The sequence below is a fragment of the Varanus komodoensis genome, unplaced genomic scaffold, assembly GCF_004798865.1.
Source record: "Varanus komodoensis strain SLA01 unplaced genomic scaffold, ASM479886v1 scaffold4, whole genome shotgun sequence".
Lineage (NCBI taxonomy): Eukaryota > Metazoa > Chordata > Lepidosauria > Squamata > Varanidae > Varanus > Varanus komodoensis.
In genome coordinates this window covers 47,678,023-47,703,634 of record NW_025335941.1, presented here as the reverse complement: position 1 = coordinate 47,703,634, position 25,612 = coordinate 47,678,023, and the positions used below count along the sequence as shown (strand labels likewise).

The 25,612-nt window shown below is 40.8% G+C and overlaps 1 protein-coding gene across 2 annotated transcripts; it reads left to right on the top strand.

Moving 5' to 3' along the window:
- Positions 1-5,009: 5,009 nt before the first annotated feature.
- On the top strand, positions 5,010-25,534 carry SGCG (sarcoglycan gamma). Of its 2 annotated transcripts, none has more exons than XM_044442074.1 (8): positions 5,010-5,145; positions 12,049-12,243; positions 13,282-13,383; positions 14,600-14,687; positions 15,990-16,115; positions 17,988-18,072; positions 24,326-24,449; positions 25,344-25,534. In XM_044442074.1, the coding sequence occupies exons 2-8, from the start codon at positions 12,049-12,051 to the stop codon at positions 25,515-25,517; spliced, it is 894 nt and encodes a 297-aa protein (XP_044298009.1). In that variant the 5' UTR covers positions 5,010-5,145; the 3' UTR covers positions 25,518-25,534. The 2 variants fall into 2 exon arrangements, with proteins under 2 accessions (XP_044298009.1, XP_044298010.1); XM_044442075.1 differs by having other exon boundaries at positions 5,026-5,145; positions 12,046-12,243.
- Positions 25,535-25,612: the final 78 nt, after the last annotated feature.

The following is a 25,612-nucleotide window of genomic DNA, read 5'->3' as shown; positions in this document are numbered from 1 at the left end:
CCTGGATCCGGCTGATCGATGTTGTTATTTCAGTAATTATACCTCACCTTTCCACAATAAATGTGGTTTCCAAATAAATATAATAAATATATAAATCACAGTGCATTAACAATGATGACGAACAGTTGAGTGAAGAGATGGCAATGACTCATTTTGTAAAGAGTGGGATAAGAGGGTGGGCCCCCAGCATGTCCCTCCCAGCAAGCCATATACCCACCCAAAAAGGCACCTATTGTGGCAACAGAGCACAATAGCATTTTAAGAGGGCTACATGCAGGTCACATGTTGCCCTCCTCTGTTATAAATATAAGAATATGCAAAAGATGAAACAAAGTGGAACCAGACTGCTGGAACTAAAAATTAAAAATGTTGTGGAATCTCCTTTACATTGCGTCATGGAGTCAAGCTGATGGAAGCTTATAGGTAGCGCTCCCAGAATGAGCACTGTTCTGTTCTAGTTCTCTTAGTTAAAGAGAATTGCCACATGTGAGGTCCCTTGGGTCTTTGGCCACCCAGTCCCCCCAAAATCACTGCACTTTCACCACACTCTTGAGAATGGTGGATTCTTGGCTCCTTGCATTCATTCTCTGTATATCAAAGAGGGCAGCATTGGGCAGACTAGAACACACTCAAAGGAGTGCGCCAGTGATGTGGGTTACAGTTCTCGGCTCCTGCACTAATTTAGTCCTGGGAACATGCTTTTGTCCCCCAGACCAGCTCTGACTGATCTTGAGATGGAAAATGAAATTTCATTAAAATTCTTTGAGAGTGTCAGTGAACATGTGTATGGGGTTACCTCATATGCATTGCCCACCTAGACTTCCAGAAAGCTTTTGGCAAAGTCCCTCACCAAAGACTCCTGAGGAAACTTTGTGGTCATGGAATAAAAGGAGAGGTCATCTCATAGATCAGTGACTGCTTAAATGACAGAAAACAGAGAGTAGGGATGGAGGGATGTAGACAGTAGGGTCCCATAGGAATTTGTATTGGGAACCGTGCTTTTCAACTTATTTGGTTATGGTACAGAGCTAGGACTCCAAGAGTTGGAGAAAGTTCAGGGAAAGGAAACAAAAATAATCAAGGAACAAAAGCAATTCTCCTTTGCATATTTACAACATCAGGGATTGTTTGGGTTAGAAAAGGGGCTCTCTCATAATGGCAGAATCTGAGAGGAATGCATAAAGCTGATTCTTGTGAGATTCAGGGCAGGTAAAAGGAAGAATTAAACTATGGAATTCTCTCCTATAGGATGCAGTGATTAGCCTCCAGTTGGATGGCTTTAAAAGGGTGTTGAATACATTCATGGAGGGGAAGACTATCAATAGCTGTTAGTCCTGATGCTTTCATCTAACATCCAGGATCAGGGGCAGTATACCTGTATACACCTGTAGCTGGGGAACTTGGGTTGGAGAGTGCTCATGTTCTGCTTGTGGGCTGCTCATTGGCCACGAGATGGACCCTTGGCCTGATCCAGTGTGCTGTTCTTACCAGCTTATGACTGCTACGCTCCATCGACTGCAAATAATGTGGCAACTCTAGCTGACTCCTCTCCGGGGATTGTCTTATCCCATCCAGTAATTGGCTTTATCTGGCCACTGCGCATGCCCTGAGCTCGTAATGCTGATTCATGCAGAGAATCTCTCATTTGTTGCATCCGCGCCCTTTGCTGTCTCATTAACTAGAGTTGGCGCTCAGTGGTGGAGCGTGTGCAATGTGTGAAAAGGTTTGGGCTCTGACATCTCAGGTGAGGATGGAGAAGGCTTGTGCCTGAAACACTGGAGTGCCACTGACAGTCCTGAGCTCAGTGGACCAGCAGTTTGACTCAGTGTGTCAGCATCCCATGTTCCCAAATAATTGAATGCACTAAACTGTGAAACTCAAAGCGTTGCCTTTTACTGATGTATCGATTTTCTTTCCTTGAAGAAGGCACGGCATTTCACCTGGTCAAGACAGCAGTGTGAGGATAGTGGAAAGCTGTGTCTGTGGTATTTAAATTAGGAACATGGTTTTGTACATGTAAGTCATCCATTGACTTTGTGATGTGAGGAAAGTGCATGTGTGAATACAGCCATAGTGCCAGAGCAAAGGAAAATCACATGCCCCTCTCTGGGGCAAAAGGTGACATCAGCTTTGCTTTGTCTGCAGTGAAGAGAGCTCTTCTGTGACCATGTTTTGCTTTTCTAAGAGCTTTCTACATGTACTTCTACTAGTGCAAAAAACTACTGTATAGCCATATTCACCAAGCTCTGATATATTTGACATTTAAAATCTGCCAATTTGCAAGCATGTTATACAGATGTGTACCTATCATGTATGCTAGAAATAACCACTAAATGATGCTATATTCTGGGTTAACGAATTGCATCTCTTAACAAGCATCTCCTCTACAATGTCCGAGTTCAGCCCTCAGTCAGAGTTTTGGCTGCTTCAAAATGCTGTTCAGTTGTCCTATACACAAAGATTGTCATTCAGTTGTAGCTCTTACATTGCCTGGGATAATACATCACAACAAGTAACCCTGTGTGGTTTCCACAGTGTGTGTGTGTTTGCCTGGATATACCTGACAGTTGTTCAGTGTCAGTTGCTAGCATGGTTTCCATCTTCAGTCTTCCTTCTGTTGACATGTATACCACTGGCCACTGCATCCTTAATTGAATCCCACACTGGATGGGTGGAGCGGCTCCTCCAGCAGCTGCCATTCTGTCCAGGGTAGTCTGTGAGAGATGCATAGCAGGACCATGGAAAGCACAATTCTGGATTCAGATAACTGGAGAAACCATGGTGAAGCATGGAAACCGTAGGTCTTATCGTGGTTTCCAAAAACCAAACATGCCATGCTGAAATACCAAGACAGAATTCAGACAACAGACCATCCTAAGCAAAAATAAAACAAAACCCCCACTGTGGCTTGTCATGTTGTGCAAACCCACCCATTGTCTTAGATGAACTAGGTATATTCAGCTGCAGGTCTTTTGCACTGAATACCCTTTACAAGCTTTGTTACTTATATCTATTCTTCCAATCTACATTCCCAGCCAGTATATTGCTGGACATGAACCTTGGGAAGTATATCATAGTTAAAATGTAAAGGAGAGTGTGGAATTCTCCAAGCCCTGCCAAGAACTACTGTAAGTCTCCCTACAGACTTTCCATACACCCAGTCCAGGGTAGCACTTGTGGAAGTTGGGGGAGGCTTTTCAATCAAATTCATTTGATTGGGATTTCATTTGTTGAATTGTTGTCATAGCTTGCTAAGAGCAAGAGTATGCTTTTAAAATATTGTTGTTACATGCCATCAAGTGGTCTTTGACTATGGTAACACTATATGCTCTCCAAAATGTCCTTGACAGTCCAGCTCAGTTCTTGTAAACTCAAGGCCATGGCTTCTTTTATGGAATCAATCCATCTCATAGTTCGTTTTCTCTTTTTTCTCTGCATGATTGTCTTCTCCCATGAATCTGACCTTTTCATGATGTGCCTGAACTATGACAGCTTCAATTCATCATTTTTGCTTCCAGAGAAAGTTCTGACTTGGTTTGATCTAGGACCCATCTGTTTATCTTTCTGTCTGTCCAGCAAAGATTTTGCCCAGCACCAAGTCAGCATATATCCCTTGCTAAAATTTCACAAGCCTTCTTCAGAATGAAATAGTCAAGCTAAAAAGTGAGCCAGAAAGAACTTGTTACCAGGTAACTTGAAAAGGCCTGTGAAAGGCCTTGAGAAGCATGTGGAAGTACCAATAATAATCTCTTAGAATCTCAATAATCAGGCAGTGAGAATGGAGTTACACAATGAACTAAGATTAAGGCAGGATGTAAAGCTTGAATGTAACAATAGCCACAGTTAGTACAAGAGCTCAGATTCACAAGCCAATTTCAAACCACAGTTTCAGATTGTGGTTTGGTGACCCTAATAACTGAGCTGGATCAAATTTGAATGTAGAAACAAAATGAAGTTAAGCTAAGCAACCATGTCAAGACTTGCCTGGATGAAGCCTTTATGTAATGGTGAGGCAGGAGTAATGTTGTTCAAACTCTCCGAGACATGACTTTGGATCTGGTTTTGTTAGTTGACGGAACCATCCAGTGGAGGAGATAGAGGAGGAAACCACCTTTTCTATGTTCATGCTGGTAAGGCAGAAATTGGGAGTAAAGCTATTTTTCCTTATTGTATTTTGCTTTTTACGGGCTTTGGTTTTTTAAAGAATAAAAGCAAATCCCTTCCATTGTTATCAGTAAGAAGAAAATTAACAACTCTAGGACTGGCATTGTTCCCCAAATACCATCGTTCTGGTGAGGGGAAAGAGTAGTGCTTTAGGTTCTGCAGATCTCACCTTATACCAGCTGGAGGCCTTTCCACAGCCACAGATCAGAGGTTGGTAAGGTAGATCTCTCTCTCCACTAGGGTAGCCATTTAGGTTGGGGAGTGCATTGTGTGGCCCAGATACAGTAATAGGCAAAATGCTAGCATAAACTGACCCAGAAGCGCATGTGCTGGCACATTCTCAGGGAGGGACTTAGGATATGCTTGGCATCTGTGTTTGACTTCTCCACTGGAATTTATCTATTCAATGGATGAGTTTCCTTTAAGTTAGTTGTATACTTCTTGAGAACCTAAGCAGCTTACGTAGCAAAATATGTAAAATATAATGTAAAAATGTGAGAACAGCATAAAATAATACATACATTAAAAACATAATACAGACATTGAAATCTGTATGACAAACCATGCAACATTTTTATCTAAGCATACTTTTATCTAAGCAGATAGTCTATAAGGAGGTTTTTTGGAGGGAATAGTTAATGATTCCACTTTTTAATTAATATTTTGTCTCTCTGGGTATGGTGAGAAAAAAAATCAAGTAAATAAGTGCAAATTTCCCTGAAAATAAGTATTGCGTTAAGCTTTCCATCCCTTAAAGCATTAGTAAAGCACTACTTAGATTGCCATAGATTAAAATTAGCCCAGTCTGTGCTGCCAGTGAAAGGCAGTGGAATGTGAGATGTTGCCAAGCATGTAAACAAGTTCAGCCACGCCTGAAATATCTTCCACTCTGGGTACAAGTGGAGAAAATCATTCTATAACACAGAAAGTGTCTGTTCCTAATTAATTCAACCATTTGTACTGATTATTAAATCTTCTAAGGTAAGTCTTTTCGGTATGTTTTGGCTGTATAAATGTTATGAATTGTGGCATGGACAATAAGAAGAAGTTAGGTTTTTTAAAAAAAGTTAAGGCACTGCTTTCAGTTCTGTTAATCTGCCCTTTTTCTGCCACTGGACTGTTACTGTAAGCAAGCATTAAATAAAATGCTTTTATTATTATAAATTATTTAAACTATTTAAACAAGGTGAAAGTTTTAGTTTAGTAAACTAATTTCATGTCATTGCAAGTTGTTGCATATTAGATTGGTAATATCAAGATCAGTCATTCTAGTGGATTCTCTTTGTGATGGTTTAATTTAAATGGTACCTGTGGATTCTTTCTCTGCTCAGTTTTCCTGTTTTGTTGTTTTCTCCCAAAATATGATCATGCTATTTAATAATGATTTTTACTTACATTAGTTATATATGGGCTTGAATGGATTCTTTAACATACAGAGGAGCAAGAGTGTGGTGGAAATACTGTAACTTTGCAAGGGTTGGGGCCAGTCTCCAAAGTCGCAGGAGCATCACATGTGATAGTTCTCCCCTACAGAAACTTCCTATAAGCTCAACAGAAGCAGAGGTAAGGATGAAGTGAGATTTTCTGACCCTAACTACTGAGAGGGACTAGAAGACGGTCCTTTGGATGCCCTGTAAGACCACTTGCTCTGTGGGAGAAACTCTCCTGATGTTGTGGCTATTCCTTTGTTCCTGTTTTAGCTATGAATCAAAATACTAGCATGCATGACTTAAGAAGTCTGCAATGGTATTAAAATACAAAGTTTCATTCAGCTACAAGTGCAAGGAATTCATACCACCGTGCTATTCAATAGGTACAAAGTCGTGCATTGGAGATGAATGTTGAATCCTTCATCCTGAGCAGCTGCAGAGAAGTTCTGCCTAGTAACTGGTTGAAAGTATTTCTCCCCACACTCAGCACTACTTCTTGGATTCCCAGTCAGCACTGAGAACAATGTCAAATCAGCATTTAGCTCTTGCCCCAAGCAGCCCCTTCTTCTGGCTTCAGTCCTCAAAGGGCGTTTATCTGCCCTGAGAGCAGACAAAACTCTACACACCCTGCTTATTAGAGAGATGAGTTTCAGAGGACCAGGCTTGGTGTTTTGTCACAAATGCATGCATGGGGTGGGGTGGGGGGCAAGTGGATTGGGTCTGCAAAACAGTGGGGCTTAACTGTCCCCTCCCCACAATGACTCCCAATGCAGATGATCTCTCCACCCCTCCAGAGTTGCAGTTAGCATGCAAGTAGGACATTGGATATTTTAAAACTAGTAAAATTGGAATGCTGCAGTTCCCGGCTGCCGTATTGCAGATGGACTGAGGTTTCCAAGAAGTACTTAAGGGCAGCAGCAAGTTCATCCAGTAGTCTAATCAGGATGTTACCAGGACCAAGCTATCTCCATCCAGCAGTGGCCACAGATAACGTAACGGCTTGATTTGGTGAAGAGTACCTTATGCCATGGATTTCTAGGCACAGATCTAAGAGCACAGTTGATTTTAACAGAGAATGGAAGTTTGTATAAAATAAGTCAAGCATCACATCTCTGGGGAAAGGAACCTTGTTTAGTAGAATCAAGACGTAATGCTTTTGCTGGGGTGCAGCCGGGATGGTCAGTAATAGAGTAGTCCCATCCAAAACACTTTCAGGTATCATGGGACCCTTTTGCTAGCACATGCATCTTGTTTGGCTCGCAAGAAGCAGTGCCAAGAGTAATGCTTTTGTGTCTGGGCGTCTGCAAGGTCACTGCACCACTCCTCGCCTCCTCCCAGATAGCTGGTGCAAAAACAGAACCTCTTTTCAGCAACCTGCTGTGCTCGTCCCAAATGTAGGCATGGCACAGATCATCTAGTTAAGTCTACAAGAATCCTGTTCACGTGATTCATACCATTTGCATGTGTACATAGATGGAAATCAGACATCTAACCGTACAACTACAGATGGGGACAATCTATTAGTGCTGAGAGAGCTACAGAAACACAATCAGGTACTGGTTGGGCCAAAGCGTGCAAGTTGCCCCAATGTGGCAGGGGACTTGGAAGCCAGAGGGGTCTGTTTCCTGAAGCCTGACTTTTTTTTAGATTCTGGAAAGGGATATCACCTCCCATAGTCATGCTCACAAGTAAGGTTGTGTATAAATATTTTATAGGCAGTTAATGTGGCAGCATTCTGATAGCAGCTGTTTTCCCATCTTCTTTATGCTTTTATCCTTTTATACTGTAGTAACAATAGAGGCTGTGCAGAAATGCATTGCTACTTTTAGCTGTAGTTTCTACAAAGTAAGGCTCTTCTTGGGTTGTATGGTAAAGGGTCAAGTTAAAAAAGAATGTTCCCGAAAAAGCTGGGCATCAGGCGGAGCTGGTGTGGGAAGCTGCAGTGGAAGTGACAGGTGACTTGTAAAGAGAGCATAGTAAAAAACAATGCAAGAGAGAATCCTCTTAATGAGCAAATGCAAAGAACTTTGTATGGCTTTTTTCATTACTAGCCACCAAATGGAATTGTTTCTCTCTCTTTTCTCCCCCAGCCTTTGAACATGTGCTTTAAAACCCTGTTCCTTGTGTTCTGTTGCTGATAGCTTATCAGAACACACTTTAAATAGTAAAGAGGAGGTCTACTCTTGTTATTTCGAAGTGTATCACAGCTGCTGCAACTATTATTAACCAGCAATGCTGCCTGGCTGCTTTCTCGAAGCGTCATCAAAGAAACAGATCGCTGTCTACTGACCTCTTAGCAGCTAGGAACTTTTCATTATTATTTGTTTCATTTCCAAGGTCAAAATGAAAATAAATATAACTAATATTGTTTTATTCATGTTGAATATAATCAAGTAAAGGTCACACTTTTAAATTATATGGAGTAAGGCAGAATTCATGATGGAATGTCAGTGTCTAAAGATACATGTTCCATAGGATTACATTTCAGTCCTGTTTTAATACAGGCGGGGTTGTAAAATAACTTTCAGTCACAGGAGTGTTGAATCAATGAGCTAACAAAAGGTGTTCCAACACAGTGTCACACATTATTTTACACTGGTTTTGCAGATACTTTAATCTGTCTGGACAATGCCAGGAGCCATAGGATTGCTATTCCCTTTACTGTTCATATGACAGTGGAACTGCCGTACTACAGAGACCTTGTACAATGCCCACCACATGGGACTTGGGCAAGGTACATTCCCTTGAATACTGTAGGTCTTATCTTAACATTTTAGAATTAAGGGATACATGATTGAGCATTTCTTAAATATGCCCCAAGTGCTATTATTATTGTTATTCATGGTTAGAGAAAAGACAAAGGCTTGTTGTTTTTAAAATCTTGCCTGTTTATACAAAAAGATACTTGGAACCTTATTTGGGTATTTTGTGTTGAAAACTGCCAAAAATAGTGATTCTGAGGGAAAATAAATTGGGGAAGCCTGCCTACCCCCAACTTGGACTTGTACTCATATTCAGCCGAGTGCACAATGGTCCAATTTTACTTGTACCAATTAAGGGTCCATCTGCTTTGACCTCATTCCAAACATGAGCTGAAGTTCAAAATAGCAGGCTTTGTGCTATAAGGTTTTTTCCCTTCTTCATCTTCAGAATTGGGTGATATTTGCAAACCTAGTAGTCCCTTAGGTGAAAATTACACTTGTCAAATGTCAGAAAAATAGATGCAATGTTTTTCGTGCTATGCAGCTTTATAGTTTGGAACGTTGCTAAAGGAAACCTCAATGATTCTTTAAATCTCTGGGTAGAACAGGAGGAAAATTGTAGGAATTCCCTTCTGTGGGGATCAAGCCTAAGAAGTTCAGAATGGCAGTTGCAATATTTCTTTGTTCCGAAGCAGCCTTGACATTTTCAAGGACTCCAGAAGAAATGTGTTTGTTGGCTCCAGTTCTTTGTGAGCCATTGCTCAGAAAACAACAGTGTGTCCCTAGTGCAAAGGGTGTGATTTATTTGCAAGAAGAGTCCTCAGGTGGGGGGAAGAAATTGATATGCTGTGTTCTCCCTCCCCTGAAGGTGGGTTTTGATTTTTCCCAATTTGTATTGAAAGAGCACACCCTTGTAAAAGGTATAGATGCAGGGTCTAAGAAAAAAAAAGCTTAAGGGTTCATTCATAACCGGGCCTGGCGGCATCAGAAGGATATCCATTTCCCAGGTCCATCCTCATCCTTCCCGAAAGCACAGAAGTTAAAACTTGTAAAAGATGATTTAGGAATAGAAGGTAAATTTCTCAGTACTCAGTTACATTCCTTCCTTCCCCCAGCTCAGTACTTGTGTAGAAACAGAAGTTAAAGCAGCATAAAAGAAAGAAAAAAATCTGCAGGAGACAAAAAGAACAAAAAGGTTTCTGTCTCTCCTACAGCTCTGAAGCATGAGGTGTTAACAAAGCCCCATTCTGGAGTGGGTTCAGCTCTGTTGATCTTCGAGAGAAGCCCACATTGTCCACTCGGGACGATGTTCAGCTGACCAGGCTGGCCCAATTCTGCTCTGGCTTTGCTCTCTGTCTAGAAAGAGTGAACAGACATAGTTGCAATGTATATTTTTATGTGTATTATTTATTTATTCAATTTGTATGCTGCCCCATTAGCCATAAAATGGCTTACAACATATGCAATCAATTCAATAGTACAATAAAATCCATAATTCCCAGTAAAACCAGTGATAGTAATAAAACGAATAAATATAATAACCAATAAAATAAATAATAAAATTGAATAAGGTAAAATAATCAGGATGAGAGGGGACATAATGTATAGGAACATATGTTAAGCTAATTAAAACAACCTGGATAAAGTAAAATAAAAATGTGCATACTTAATGAAATAGAATATCTGGCATTAAAATTACAATGTGGCAGCAAAAGACCATTCAAAACCCTTCAAATCCAACCAATTCACCCATCAAAATACCTGCAAACAGGAATGTCTTCAGTTGGCATCTAAAAGTTTAAAGAGATGACGCCACCTGTATAACAATAAATATCCATGTATGTTCTATAGAATACTGGAAAATTAAAAATTAACAGTTCTTTATGATAAGCAATACAAATGAGTTTTAATTTCAAAACATTGTTGAAATTTGGCCCTTGGCAGCACTGTTCAGAGTAGGAAGCATAGTTCAAAATCTGTATGGCCAAGTGAGGATGGCAGGATTGAAACACGCTAGCTCACTGATGCTGTTTGGTTTGCTCTGCAGAGCTTTGTAGAAAAGGTTAATTACTGGACTTTTATTATCTCTCCTGGGCACTCCTCAAATTTCTGTGTGCCTTTTCTTATCCCAAGACCAATCTGGTTACAGTCTGTTTATGCCCTAGAGCAAGCAACCTTTAGTACATACGTGGGTGCAGTGGATTTTCTGGGGAAATCTGGGTCGCTCACATGCGCTGCAGGCATTGTGTTGGAGGTGGCTTGTTCTTGGACTGCATCACTGGCACAGCAGTGCTGGATGCTCCCAAATCATAAATTTTAATCAGCTGCAATTAAAATAAGGCCACCTATGATGGCTGAATGTTATGGTCAGATTCTTCATCTGTCTTCCGCAGACATGAGGGATGTGCATATGGAAGTGCCTCTTCCAAATTCCCAGAGATTCTGTTTCCTTCCCCTGCCCAGAAACAAGATTCACAATATTCAGCAGCTCTACAACTCTTTGTGCATCATTTGTGGTAGACTGGAAAGGCTGTTTTCTGGAGGATGAGGAGAGGATGTCTACTTCAGCAGCCCATTTTCCTAAAATGAGATGCAACACTAAATTAATTATATTTTATAATTCTGTGTATATCAGCTGCCATGGCAATTGGCTAATATAAATACACATCTATCTGTCTGAGGTTGCAAAGCTGTGTGTCTTGGGGATAAGCCCCACTTTCCCCACTTTCTCAATACTAAAACTCCAGGTCATCCAATGAAGCTGAATAGATAAAAGTAAAGACTTCTTCATCCAACATCACAGTTAAACTATGGAATTTGCTGCTACAAGATACTGTGATGGCCAATAACTTGGACAGTTTTAAAACTGCAGTACACAAATTCATTGAGGAAAAGGCTATCTATGGCTATGGCTAATTGATGGAGAACATGAGTGGGATAATGCATTAATATCCTATTTATGCACGAATAATTTGCTGATACTCTGGTAACATAGCTCATGCATTAGTGCAAACATCTGATTAAAAGTGCATTAATTAATGTTGATTGATTATATCTTTATCTTTAGATGATACAGGCACTGTCATGGCAGAGAACCTCTTAGGAGAACCATTTCCAACCAAAAGGGAAACACTTACCATAGGCAGTTTTTATAACGACCTGGTTTTGTTTTGTTTCTTAGCTGCTATCCATTGCCTTTGACTATGGGGTAGCATACAAATGTGATAAATAAATAAAAATAAAATAAATGATTGATTATATTATTACTTTTTTAAAATTTAAGGGCACAATGCTATGGACATTTTCCAGGAACCCTACGGTAGGTCATAGTCCTGTGCCAACCTTGGAAATGCCATCCAGATCAGAGCTAGGCCCCAACCTAGGAGGACCCACCCTTCCATCTTTGGTGTGGTTCTTTCTACACTAGCTGGGCTCAGAAGATGTACAACCATCTTTGGAGGAAAGGAGCAAAGCTCTGAAGTAATCTGAGAGTGCCTCAACCTCTTCTCCTGGCAAGGAGGGGGAAAGCATTTAGATGCCCATTCAGTTTTCTAAATGTTCTGGAGAGTGAGGGGAACACAGAAGCAATCCCAATCTTTGTGTTCCTCTCCCCTTCCACTGGGTCCCCTTAATGCTTCAAATGTGGGGAGTTATGGGCAGCTACTCTGGATAGCATCCTAGTAATTTGATTACTTAAATATTTCAGCTGTAATATTTGTCATGATTCTCTAAAACTGTTTCTTCTTTAGCAGATGGTACGTGAAGAATATACTGCAACAACACCAGGCTGTAACTTACAAAGACCAGAACCTCAGTATGTCTACAGCATTGGCATATACGGCTGGCGAAAGCGTTGTCTTTATCTGCTTGTCCTCCTCCTGATCATCATCCTAGTTGTGAATCTCGCTTTGACAATTTGGATAATGAAAGTGATGTGGTTTTCTTCAGTAAGTGTCTTCTTCTCTTGGTCAATTTCCTTTTTCATGCTGCATGTACTTGTACTCTCTTTTCTGGGGTCTTCTCAGTTTTGACCTTTGCTTGCAGAATGGTCTTTCCAGGCAATGCTCAGGAATGGAATTATCCTGACTCTTGTTGTGTAATCTTCTAGTACTTACTCAGATGTCTTTAAGCATCATGATAAGATTTTGCTCTGTACCAGACCTTTCATTTCTCCTGATGTTTTATGCTGCTTTGGAGTACTATATTTTTGTTTGCTTTTCCTTTATTGTGTATTGTGCTTTGCATTTTATTATTTTCTTTGCTCTAGCCTAAGCACTTCTATCTTACTTTAAAGCTGCAAGTAAGCCTCAATGAATTCAGTGGTGTGTATTTCTGTGAAAACATGAATTTGCTTGCATTCCTTTAAATTTGTTCTATAATCCTTGCATGGTCTTCACCATGTCACAGTAGGTTAAATTGTTGAGGGGCCTTATTCAGCAAAGTGTTGCTGTGTTGGTGAAACATCTAAATCCATTCATTGAAGAGGGACAAAGGAGATTCATGTTCATGTAAAGTAGCTGGGGATAGCTGTAGCCCTCTTCAATCAGCATTAATGCCTGGATAGCAAATTCAGAAGGGAGGAGGGCTTCCTCCTGCCCTCCAAGCTCCCCCCCACCCGCCCGCCATATGCTGATATCTGCAACTGCTGCTTTTGTCTGCAGTGCTGACATTGCAGTGGATTGCAGAAGGGGTCTCCCCGGCAGGCACCTATTGTGCTTGCAGTGCCTCATCCAGCCAGAAACACGTCTGCACATCTGCAATCCCTAGCCAGATTAGGTATGCCATTTTGTTCCAAACTCCATCACCTGAAGATGCCTGTAACATCTTCATCATGTGGTATAGTTTGAAACATCATCGTCATGTTAACTGAAGATGTTCTGCACGAGGAAGAAGTGTGAAAAAATGGATGCAATTCCCTATAGAGCATTTTAAAATCAGTAAAGAGATACAAGTGCTGCCACTGCTTTGGGTTTGTATCATTACAGACTGGAATGGGATACCTAGAAGTTCAAAGTGAGGGACTTCGTCTAGAAGGGGAGTCAGAATTTTTATATCCTTTATATGCCAAAGAAGTTCACTCTAGAAAGGTAAGGCTGCAACATTATACACAAATATTCAGTCATGTCATAATTGAATTAATTGAGTGTGACTCCCTGCTAAGTATGCCTGCACAGAACTGAGCCTTAAGTTTGAAAACAGGTGTATACAAATGATCATGAACAATATTACATAGGTTAAACTCAGCAGCACGTGAGGAAGAGCTGGAATAAATGTGACTGCAATGTGGATTTGTGTTTCTACACATCCAGCCACAAGGGATGAAACTTAGACCAGAACCAGAACTATGAGCGGGTCTACTGTGTTCGTTGAAGTATGTGAAGGAAGTGACCATTCAAACTACAGAACACAATGGCTGGGCATAAGCAGCACTAAAACACATTCAAAGGTTGGCTGGCTGGTCATATTGTGCTGTCTGAGTCTAACTCCAGCTGCATTAATAAAATATACTTTCTTAACCCCGAACAACCCACAGCTCACAGTCCAGCAATGAACTACGAGTTCTCTTCATAAAACGGCTGATAAAGCAGTATTGGTTAGAGGGCTAGCTTCTGACATCACACTAACACACATTTCAACAATCCTGTGTTCAATATCAACTCACACCCAGCCCATACTCAACTTTAGTGTGGGTTATCATGTTGCCTGAACCAGGCAGGGATGTCATAATTAAAAAGCTGGGTAATTATGTTCCAAGTGAGAAGCTTGATGACCCTCATAAAGGTCCCAAAGACCAGTAACTCATGCACAAAAAAATAGGACAAAGAAATAAGGTAGTGGGAGGCTTTTCTCAGGCCCTCCCAGAGCCTGAGAGTCCCAGAATCTTCAAGGGGGTGCTACTACTACATGTGTAATTTTTTCCAGACATAAGATCTCCAGGGGTACATACCTTACCAGACAGGGGGAAGTAGAGGAGTTTCTGCAAGTACTGAAACAAGAGGTGCTTGCTTTTGCAAGTGCCCTTCTCCTGTTCAAATGGTCACAGCATCCTTGGAGTGGGAGATGAAACAGATTCAACTGCTAAGGATGGAAAAAAACTCAAGAACTCAAAGAGAGGGAGAAGGTAGTGGGTGAAAACAAAGCCAGGCGTGGTCAGGAATCCCAGTCATGCAGCTCAGTGTGCCCACCACATTGCCAAGGTTATTGTAGGATATTGCGAACATGTAAGAAGCCATTATATCTAGCTGCTGCTGCAAAGAACATCTGAAAACTTTCTAAATTTGCATTTCTTTTTCTGAACTCTAGGACTCATTGCTACTTTTACAATCTACTGATAATGTGACCTTAAATGCACGCAATGAGGATGGGAAGGTCACTGGCAGGTTAAGTGTAGGTAGGTTTAATGTATGTTTAATTTGCCTTTTGAACATGTTGACTGCATGATGAGTTGCATGCATCCATGGCTGGAATCCAGATCCCATACCAATAGCCCTGGACAGGTCACCTAACTAGAGAAGGCAATGTGCATGGTATGCTTTTACTGGAAAATCCAAATTTGGACCATTTGCTTTTTATCTTTGTGTTCCTGATCAAATTTGTTATGCTATTCACAGAAATATATCAGGGTCCAATTTACACAACAATTTTTATATGACATGCCAGTGGTAAGTTACATTGAGATTTTATTTAGTTAGTGAATTACAAAGCAATCCTCTGGTTCCCAGTTGGTGGAGGTTGGATTGTTTGGATTACCAGCAATGAGACTGAAAAGGAGCTGTGAACTTGGAGCTGGGGATCCACACTCAAATCTCCCTCTTCTTCTTGGAGCTGGTGTAGGGAAGGAAGTTGTGGTCATTTCGGAGGGCAGGGAGGGAAGGAGATGGGCACCTCTACGACACTGTGTCCTGGCAGCACCTCACTCTCCCTGGATCCTCCTTTGAAGCACCAAAATAGATGGCCAACGTAGCTATTTGAGAGTGGCAAGACCGTGGGGGTAACCTTTGTTTCTGCACTCCTTCGACTCTGCTTAGGATGCCCATAATCCTTCAGGTTTGGAGCATTAGAGGCATACCTGTTGCACTGTGTTCTTGAAATGTTTTTATCTCACTTGCCAGCCAAAAAGGCACCTAGAGTCCCTTTCATGCAATCAGTAAAACAAGATAATAGTTTTAGATATGGATTAGGTAGCAGATTAAGAATACACTGCTATGCATCTTTACTTGGCAGCAAGATTAATTGAACACAGTGGGATTTCCCTCTGTAAAAATATGAAGGGGTTGTGCTATAAGAGGGTTTTTAATTTATTTATATGAAATCTGGAATTCTAACATAACATTGTTGAGTTGATTCACTTTCCTGCTACATCCTTTTCTTTCTCGCTCCATACATTCCCAAATTTTTATTTATTATGATTAGTAATTTTCACAACAGAACTGTACACATTCTTCAAATTTCATCCAAAGTATTTTCCTGAACAATTTTGTTTGGAAAAGCCTGCCTTTTCACTAATGAAAGCAAGAAACCTGAAGCCGAAAGCAGATGCCAATCTAACAGAATCACATTGTGTTCAATGGGCAATTGGGAGTCTTAAACTGTTTAAGCATATGCTGTATCATTCACAGTTTATATATGTAACTTTAGAAGAGATGACTAATACAAATTCTCTTAATAATGTTAATGCTTATGTACTTTTTAGGTCCTGACATGGTACTGTTCGATGGTCAGGAATTTCAGATCAATTCTGTGAACCAGGATGGAAAGCACCTTTTTACAGCAACTGAAGATGAAATTATGATTGGTACAGATAAACTTCGAGTCACAGGTTTGCATTTGAGTCTAAAATAGCACAAAATACTCTTTAGGAAATAAGTTTTCATTTGAAAGTACAATCAAATACCTCAGAAAACAATTATTATTGATGAATTAATTCATTGATCATAAGTTTAATACGAGAGTAGTTAAAGTGTGTTTTAGTTAAAGTGTCATCCATTAAATATCTTCAAAATTATACCCATATTCATACATGGGCATACTTATTATAATATTAATAATTAGTTCATAAAATAAAGTCAAGACAGTCATTCAATTCAACTTCAAGAAGGGTGTAATCAAGTGGTCCTCTCAGTGCTGATTAAGGCCACAGGAAAAGTTGAGTCCCATTCTGACCTCAGAAAAGCACACTGACTCTTTCTCTACCTTTGCAGCCAGCAGTTTTTTCTGAGGATGAAGGTGAAGTTCTGAATTTGGAAGAACAGCACATTCTGAGGGGCAGGGAGGGAAGGAGTGATGCTCTGCTGAGATGCCATATAGTCTGGTGGAGCTTCAGCTTGTCTTCCTCACAAGCAAGCTCAAAACACTGAGGTTCCTCCTGCCCTCCATAGGATGCCCGTAGCAAGTCTCAAGGGACAGGAGCAGTCATACTGAATTGTGTTATAAGCTGACATTAATAATAGTATTCTTGGAGTTCTTCCAAGAATTTGCAGCAGCTTTTATTCCTGTGATACCAACTCAGCATCATGTTTTGTGTCAGGAACTTGCCTTTGGCCGCATCAACTTCAAGTGAACATAAAAGCTGTGTAAGATCAAAAGATCCACTAATCCTACATGGGAGTTACACTGACCTGTAACTGGATTTCCCTTCTGTGAGCAGAACAAATCTCACAGATTGTACTTCCACCTGAAGGCCCCCTCACACCTTCTTCTGAGGACTAATGAACTTTTGAGAATGGCATAGGCAATGCAGGTGCTTCAAATAAAATAGAGGAGTTGGCAAAGATTGGCTTGAATCCTAATTTACTCTACCCTTGCACTAAAAATAGAACAAATTAGGATACCAGCCAATCTGAGTACACGTACTGGAATGCTACAATTGGGCAAAGGCTCCCAACACATGGATAAGAAGTATGCATTGAGCATGAAACCCATGTGCATGATCGTCACATGTTAAAAACATGCACATGCCAAAAGTCTCATGGAAACTCTTAGAGTATCATGAGCCAAGGCTACTCCTTGGAACAATCACCAGCCAAAGACTGTTTTTCTTGCAAACTAACTTGATTGCTACCAAGTACAAATCACCCAGAATGGATCTCTGAGCATGCACAGAGCAGTTTGTTGAACCCAGTCTAGTGTTTACCTCCAAGAATGTTTCACTGAACGTGCCCTGGAAGGGGACTTCTGTAGGCAAGCATGCCTCCTTTCCATGTGCTGCTCATGCAAACCCCCCTCCCTTTACTGATGCCTCACGGTGGGGGCAGGAGCAGGGGGCCTGATCTGCATCTGAGAATTTTTCATCCTCAGAGACCCCTCTCAATTATGGAGCATTCCCAGAAACTGCCCAGTTTGGGGAAGCACAGTTGAAATAACCTCCTCCTCCTCCATTTCATAATCTTGACATAGCTTGTCCTCTGCAATCTTATTGTTTCACATTCCAATTCTGAATCCACTGGGATGCAGCCAGAGGTCTGTGAGAGCAATTGCCCAAGACTGCCATCTTTCTCACTCCCAAGATAGAGGTTTAGAAGAAATATCTGGAAAAAATCCACTCTTAGATTAACTTCCTGGTTTTGCATGACCATTACTGGAATTTTCCACTTTGTAATTAGGATTGTTGTCTCCTAATAACAGAAGGGTGGGTTTTCTGCTTCCTGTGACACCTAATGGCCTCAACCAGTTTCTCTTTCCTGTGTTTCAGGGCCAGAAGGAGCTCTTTGTGAACATTCTATAGAAACACCCCTTATCAAAGGTGTTAAAGGTGTGAGCAATGCTAAAGAGCTTAGGTAAGAACATGGCTCGAAGATGGAAGCTTATTTAAAGCAGTTTACCCTGCACCTCAGCTGGAAAAAGAGTTACCAGAATGGCTTACAAAGATGTCCCAGCCTCAGATTTATCTAAAACACACAGCACAAAAGGAAAGCAGACTGGGAGGGAAGAGCCAAAGTGTCTTCCAATGGTCCAGCCAGTCCAGCACTCAATTCATATGGTGGCAAGCCAGCTGTCCACAAGATCCCAAAATCAGGATAGGTACAAGAGTTCCACCTGTCCAAGCTCCTCAGCAATTGGTGTACGCAGGAATACCCTCTTTAATAACAGAAGCGGCATATAGCCAACAAGGCCAGTAGTCATTGATAACCTTCTCCTCCATGAATTTATTCAGTCCCCTTTTAAAAGCATCGAAACCGGTGGCCATCACTACTCCCCGTGGCAGTGAATTCCATATTTTAAATATGCACTGTGTGGAGAAATACTTTTATCTGTCCTGCATCAAACACCAGTCAGCTTCATGGGATGACATCTCTTCCACTTTCTCCACACCATGCATAATTCTGTAGACCTCTAGCACATCTCCCCTAACTTGTCTTTTTCCTAAGCTAAACAATTCCAGTTATTGTAGCCGTAGCTCATAGGGGAGTTGCTCCAACTGCTTGACCATTTTATTTAACCTTCTCTGCACTTTTTCCAATTCTATAATGTCCTTTCTTAGGTGTGGAAACAAGAACTGAGAAATGTTACATAAGTGAGACCACACCAAAGATATGTATAAGAGGAGTATGAACTTGATATTTTTTAAGTTCATGTTTTATTTTCAACATGAATAGGGTTGATTTCTTAACTTCTTGTATCATATATAATTGGGTGTGGTGTTTAATGTGTTAATAATGGGGTAGGAAAATGCAGAGCATGGTGATGCTTTATCTCTCAAAATATTTTCTGGTTCACAAGCAGGTCACATGTGGCCGTATACAGTTTGTCACAATGACAAATCATGGAAAGTACATATTCATTGTTTAAATTTTAATTTTGGGAGTGTGCTCTCTACACTTAAACATTCGTGATGCTCCAGTTGGGCCATGAACCAACAGCCATTTAACTAGATGATATACTGGGACAGCTCTAGCTAAGGAAAAAGAAGTGGAGAGGACTCATTACTAAAGCACTTCTAAGCCTAGCAGGGTACCAAAAGTCATGGTCCTGTGCTTAATATTTAAGGTCCTGTTAACTAGTTACTCTCAGAATCTGCAAGGCCTGTCATTTAAAAGCTCTTTGGTGCACTGCCTTCAAATCAAGGTGCTTTAAAGCAAACTTTTGCTGGGACATGGAGGAAGGTTGACTAACATATGGCAAACCCAGACTGAGTTCTTTTCTTTGGTCCATAATATTAATGATGGGAATGTGCGGCATATCACCGTGCCTACCCAGCTCCATAATATTGGAACATTATATAGCTCATGTTATGGAAGAAAAATGTGATGTGCAGTTGCTGTTTTCAGTGACAGACCTTGTCACTAAGTTTTGTTGTTCCTGTTGAGTGGAGTTTTGGAGCAAAACCTGGGTTACCTGGTATTCTAAAGCAGTGAAGGTACCGCAAAAATTAAACTACTCTTCCAAAGTTAGATCTATTTTTTCTCTCGTCTCAAAACTGTCACCATGTCTTGAAAGCTAATCTGACTGGTGCCTCAAGATCCACAGTTTCTAGGGCTATTTGTGTCTAGGAAAAGTAACTATACAACTATATGATTTTATCCACAGTGCCCTGCAGAAGTTCTCCCTCCCTCCCTCCCTCCCTCCCTCTCTCTCTCTCACACACACACACACACACACACTTTTGTCTGTCTTTTTGTTTGCTAAACTTTTGTGCCACACTAAAATATTTTGCACCTTCACAGTGTTGAATATCCTGTGTTACATCAAGTGGTAACAACTGATTTTCGTTCCAGGTTGTAGTGCAGCAATACGTGGAGAAGTGAAAGAGGGGGGTGGTGAATACTTCTGCAAGGCACTGTACTGTGATATTAATTTCTGAACATGTGTTAGTTATTCTAACTGAGAACGTAACATCAGAAGGCTGATATAAAGGCCCTTTCTATTGCATGGTCTCTTGGTTTTGAGCCTGGTGTTGAATTTCATGAGAGACTGATTTATTAGGAAGGAATCTGTTGTGCAAATACTCCAGAAATAGGAGGAGGTAGATTACGCCTACACACTCTGCATTAGCACTTCTTACTGGGAATAAAAGTATTCACTGAATCCCTTGTCATTGGATTGGGTCAGTTCATATATTTTATTTTCAGCTAAGTGGTTTCATTAATGCATTAATTGTGCCACAATGTACAGTGCTCCCCATACTGAATTCTGCAAATGTTCAAGATGTTAATTGCCTTTCTAAATGTGTAGGACTTCATTCTTGACACAAACAGCTCTGAGTATGCTGGAATCCGAAGCACCAATTATTGTCTAGTTTTGCAACACAGAGATATTTTCTGGCTGCTTAAGCTAAAAAGAGGTTTCACTGTGGATGCATCTCCTATTATTGAAAAGGTCTGTCTTTCTGCTGTCATGGTTATGGCTTTATGGTTTGTATCCAGTTGTGTTCTTCGAATGACATATGGCTCTTTGATCTGGTGAAGGTTTCCATCAGCACAATAGGATCCAGCTTGCGGGGGCGGGGGGGCTGTTTGCTTTGTTTTTTGCAAATTCCCCCTTTCTCCTGCAGCTGCCATCATCAGCACCTCTCATACAATTCAAAATTTCCCTCAGCCATCTCAAGTAGAATCATAGAATAGTAGAGTAGGAGGTGGCCATGAAGGCCATCAGGTTCAACTCCCTGCTGTTGCGGGACAACAGTTTGCACCATCCCACTCAGATGGCCATCCAGTTTCTTTTTGAATGTCTCTAGTGTGGGAGAGCCCACAGCCTCTCTAGGCAACTGGTTTCACTGTTGTATTGTTGTGATAGTGAGGAAACTTTTCCTGATAACTAGCCTGAATCTGGGTTGTTGCAACTTGTTTATTTGGTGTCCTACACTCTGGTATCGGTGAGAAGAGATCTTGTCCTTCCTCTTTGTGACAGCCTTTCAGGTACTTATAAAGTGATATCATGCCCCCTCTCAGTCTTCTCAAGGCTGAACATACCTGGTTCTCTCAAAGGGCAATGTTTCCAAGCCCTGGATCATTTTTATTGCCTTCCTCTCTGGGCGCTTTCTAATTTCTCTGCATTGTTCTTCAATCTTGGTGCCCAGAACTGGACACAGTATTCCAGATGAGGTGGGAGAGGCAGTAAAGAACTGCCAAGGGAAGGGGAAATGTGAGTGAAAATCACTTCCCCTCCTTTTTGTCCATGGAAGCTTCATGCTTCAAGAGCCCTGAAGCAGCACAGGAACACAACTGGACAGCAAGCAATGGATTTATGCCCCACCTTTTACAAAGGGTTCTGTTCCTAGGCTCCTGGTAAGACATTGCAATAAACAAGATTGAATGTGAAATCATTGCAATTGTGCTGGACCTTTGCTTTCAGTAGTGAAAAAGAGGGGAAGACTGTAAATCAGGAATGTCAAACCTCAGACCAAATCAGGCCTGTTGATGTCCCAGTGCAGCTTTCCAAGTTTCCCCAGATGGCCACTCTCCATTCCTGGCTTCACCTCATTCCTCTGCTGAGTTTTGATGGTTTGCAATTTTCCCCCTCATTCAAGATTGTCAAAATGCCTAAGACCTCATATCCTGAGACCTTGTATAATAGGACGGCATACAAAAGCAAGCAAGCAATAAATGAAATTTATTAATCTAGCTCTCTACAAGATTTATATATCGCTCCATATGCGAACAGTGAACAAGAAGATGAGGAGAAAAAAATCAAATCATTGTATTAGCAAATTTTGAGCTAAAATAGGTTGGTAGTCTTGGCCCATCCCTCTTGCTGAAGCTCCTTTGGCTTTGGCTTCAGCCACCACTGGAATGTGGCCCCAAGAACTTCTCTGAAAATCAGTTTTGGCCGTCAGTTTGCAAGAGGTTCATTAGCCCTGCTGCAAACACTGTTGCTCAGTTTCAACTTAAGTTGTTTCCACATGTTGTTTTGAAACATTCTTTTGCTGCTCATACTGCCTTTTTGCTCTTTTGCTTCTTTATATCACTGTCACCTGATGGCAGGCATATTCAAAAGGTATGTAAAATACTTCAATGCTTTTTTTAGATAATCTAGAGACTTAAAAATTAAAATGAACAGTCAAATTCCAAGCATGAAACTAAAGTAAGATCAGTTTGGAGTAATCTGGAATGCGGACTAGTTTCTCAGATAGACACACATACCCAACAACACATGCTAGGCAGGAATACTTCAGTGTGTCCCAGAGCAGTATGTGGTTCACACAATTTCATGGGGAAAGAGTTAAAGTGGCCAGTACCTGATCTGAACTGAAGCTTCCATAATGAGACAGCTTGAAGCATCAGGTTTCTGTATGCACATCTCAGCTGTTTGCTTTCTCAAACCATCCTCTGGGATCCAACAGAAAGTCAATTCTACCTGCTCAGTGATACTCCATAGCAGATAGGGCTATACAGTGCAATCACTTTCAGGGGAACCATTGCGAACCTAAGAAATGAATGTAAACACTGGGGCGCCTGTATAGACAAAGAATACCTAAATTAGCAGTACAATGAAAGAAAGAATATAAGGAACAGAAATAATGTGATGGTTAAGTTCCTGAAGAATAGCCATATTAAAGAGCACATCAAGCACATCTTTTTGAATTTGTAAAAAGGTAATTCTAGTTTTAGAAATTAACTTTTTCAAGTTCCTATGTTGTATCATTTCTATTAAAATGTAAGCATGCGCTTTACTCTCACCTAAGAATCTTTGTGACAGAGGTTCTTAACTTTGGCTGTTTGCATTTAGGATTGTGAACTTCCTATGTTACTCTCAAGTGAGAAGTCTGTAAGCCTTTTCTGCCCCCTTGTGGCACTGGATTTTCAAGGAACTTGCATTAATAATTTGTTTCTGAGGGCAAGTAGTTTTGCTTGAATTAGGTCTTATTTGCAGTTTGTCAATTATTAGTTTATAAATATTTGTTATATTTAATGTACTTCAAGCAGTTTTATATTTAGTCAAGTTTTGATGATAAGCGTTGGCAGGATTTCTAAGATCACATCTTCCTTCTTGAGACATAGTATGAGAACTGAAGATTAGAATATAACAAATTTATTTGGTACCTGTTTTTCCTAAGTTATTCTAAAGCAGATGTTTCATAGCTCCTGTTGTCTTTCCTCTCGAAGTCAGTTTAGAAGTTACTCTACAACCTTTCCAATATTAAATTCCAACTGGTTCCATTTTATTTGGATCCCATTTTATTTGGATCCCATTTTATACAGGAAGGTTCAGTAGGTTCCCATTATATTATGACCCTACCTCCAGTTCTGTTGGGTTATTAGCTGTGGACATGGAACTGGTAGCATTTCTGAAAATATGCTTTTAGAAGTGTTGGGTCTTCAGCATTGTCTCTGACAAGCCACATTTAGCTTCAAGGACCTCACATTTGTATTTCCCAGTTTGTCAGAACCACTCATAAGCCCAGCACTCTGTAAACATAGTGGCAAACCTGATGCTCACTGGATCCTTCAAGCAGGATGGGTGCAAGGTGTCCTCCTATCCAAGCTCCTCAGCAACAGGAGTATGCAGGCATGCCACTTCTGGTAATTGAGGTACCAAACTCATCACTAGACTGAGTGAAGCAACCAGCTCAGGTGGCAGAAGCAGCCAGGGCAGAAGCAGGGGCAGTGTCCTGTGCACCTCAACTATGGGGGACAGAACCATTTGTGCCATCAGCCTCTCCTGCCCTTCCTCAACTAGGCTGAGACAAAGTGTGGTGCTGGATAGTGTTCTTCATGCTTCTGTGAAGATTCAGCTGCCAATGCAGTGAGCTTCTGTGTGGAATGCAGTCCTGTTGGGACCAGGAACAAACAGCTATTCTACTGTGTCTGTTCTTACGTATTCTTCTGGTCAGGTCCATTGACCCTTGCTTCTAAAAAGGGATGTTTTATTTTCATTCCTGGGCTTATCAAATCAGACCCGATGACTCTATTGATTCATCTGACCCAGGCCATCACAGATCAGAGGAAGATTAGCTCGCTTGTACCTTCTAACATACTATGACAGTAAATACTTGCTTGGCAGTAATTACCATTAAAATCTCTCTCACTTGCACTGAAAGAGCAGTTAAAAGATATCTTATTGAAATATCTCCCTTCTCCTCATTGCTTTCAGACTTGAATCTCCCACACGGTCTCTCAGCATGGATGCTCCACAAGGGATTCATATTAAAGCTCCAGGTGGAGGTATTAAAGCCCTGTCTCGTTTGGACATCATACTTTCCAGTAGCAATGGTGTGGTAAGAATTTATTAGTTAACTTCAAGAGATATTTACAGTTGGTATTGAAGTGACAAGGTTGCTGGCCTGGGTTGTGTTCCTGTTGATTTTAGTCACAGCCAGATCTAATGGTTCATTGGCAGTTTCTGTGGTTTATTGTATCGATGTATAGTTGGGTATCTTGTCCAGACAAAATGCAAAAAGAAAATTTCATTGGGCACCTGAGAAATTCTCCATGAGGCCACAAAGCAGTGTTAAGTTGGTGACATTGTGGCAAATTAGAAGTCATGGCTACAGACCTGAGTCCTGGTTCAGTGAGACCTGGGTGAGCACTGCAGGCACACACATATGCTTCATGATCAGGAACAAGCCTCAGTGGATTACAGCATAGTTACATCACACAATCCACACAATTTACCCACAGTCAAACAAGGCTAAGGAACTCTAGGCAAAAATCTCCACAGCCATAAAGTTGAGAGGACAGTCTTGGGTATGTTACTCCTTTCAGGCAGATTAATCTCATAGGCTTGTTGTGGAGGTAACAAGGGAAAGATCAGTACACCACCTTGAAATTCTTGCAGAAGGTAAATGATTGATGGTAGCAGAAGACTGTTGTTTTAATTTTTGAAATTCATTTTCATTGGAATTCAGACAGCAAAACTTCTTGGATTTCAGACATTAATTAAACTATTCTAGTTAAAGCCAAATTAACACTGTCTGCAATTTCTACCTGAAATTTTTAAATTTTCTAAAATATTTTCCGTGATTGGAACCCCCTCCTGCACCAAATAGAATTGTTTCAGGAGAAATGCTTGAATAGAATATGGTGTATATATTTTGCAAACATTCACCAGCTACACATTTTTGTGGTAGGTTATTGTTACACAAATTGATTGGTGTCTTTATTCTATTCAGCTTACACTTGATGCCGAGACTTTACGACTGCCCAAATTGCTTCAAGGAACAAGTGGAGAATCTGATGGATCTCAAGGACTCTATGAAATCTGTGTTTGCTCAGATGGAAAGCTCTACTTAGCAGAGGCTGCTAAGGACTCTACTTGCGTAACATATAGTCATGATTGTCAATAAAGCACCCTAAACATACAGCTTCACTGGCCATTTTACCTTATTTTATTAATATTAAAAGTGTATCGATAGCAAGGAAATCAGGGAAATCAATGTAC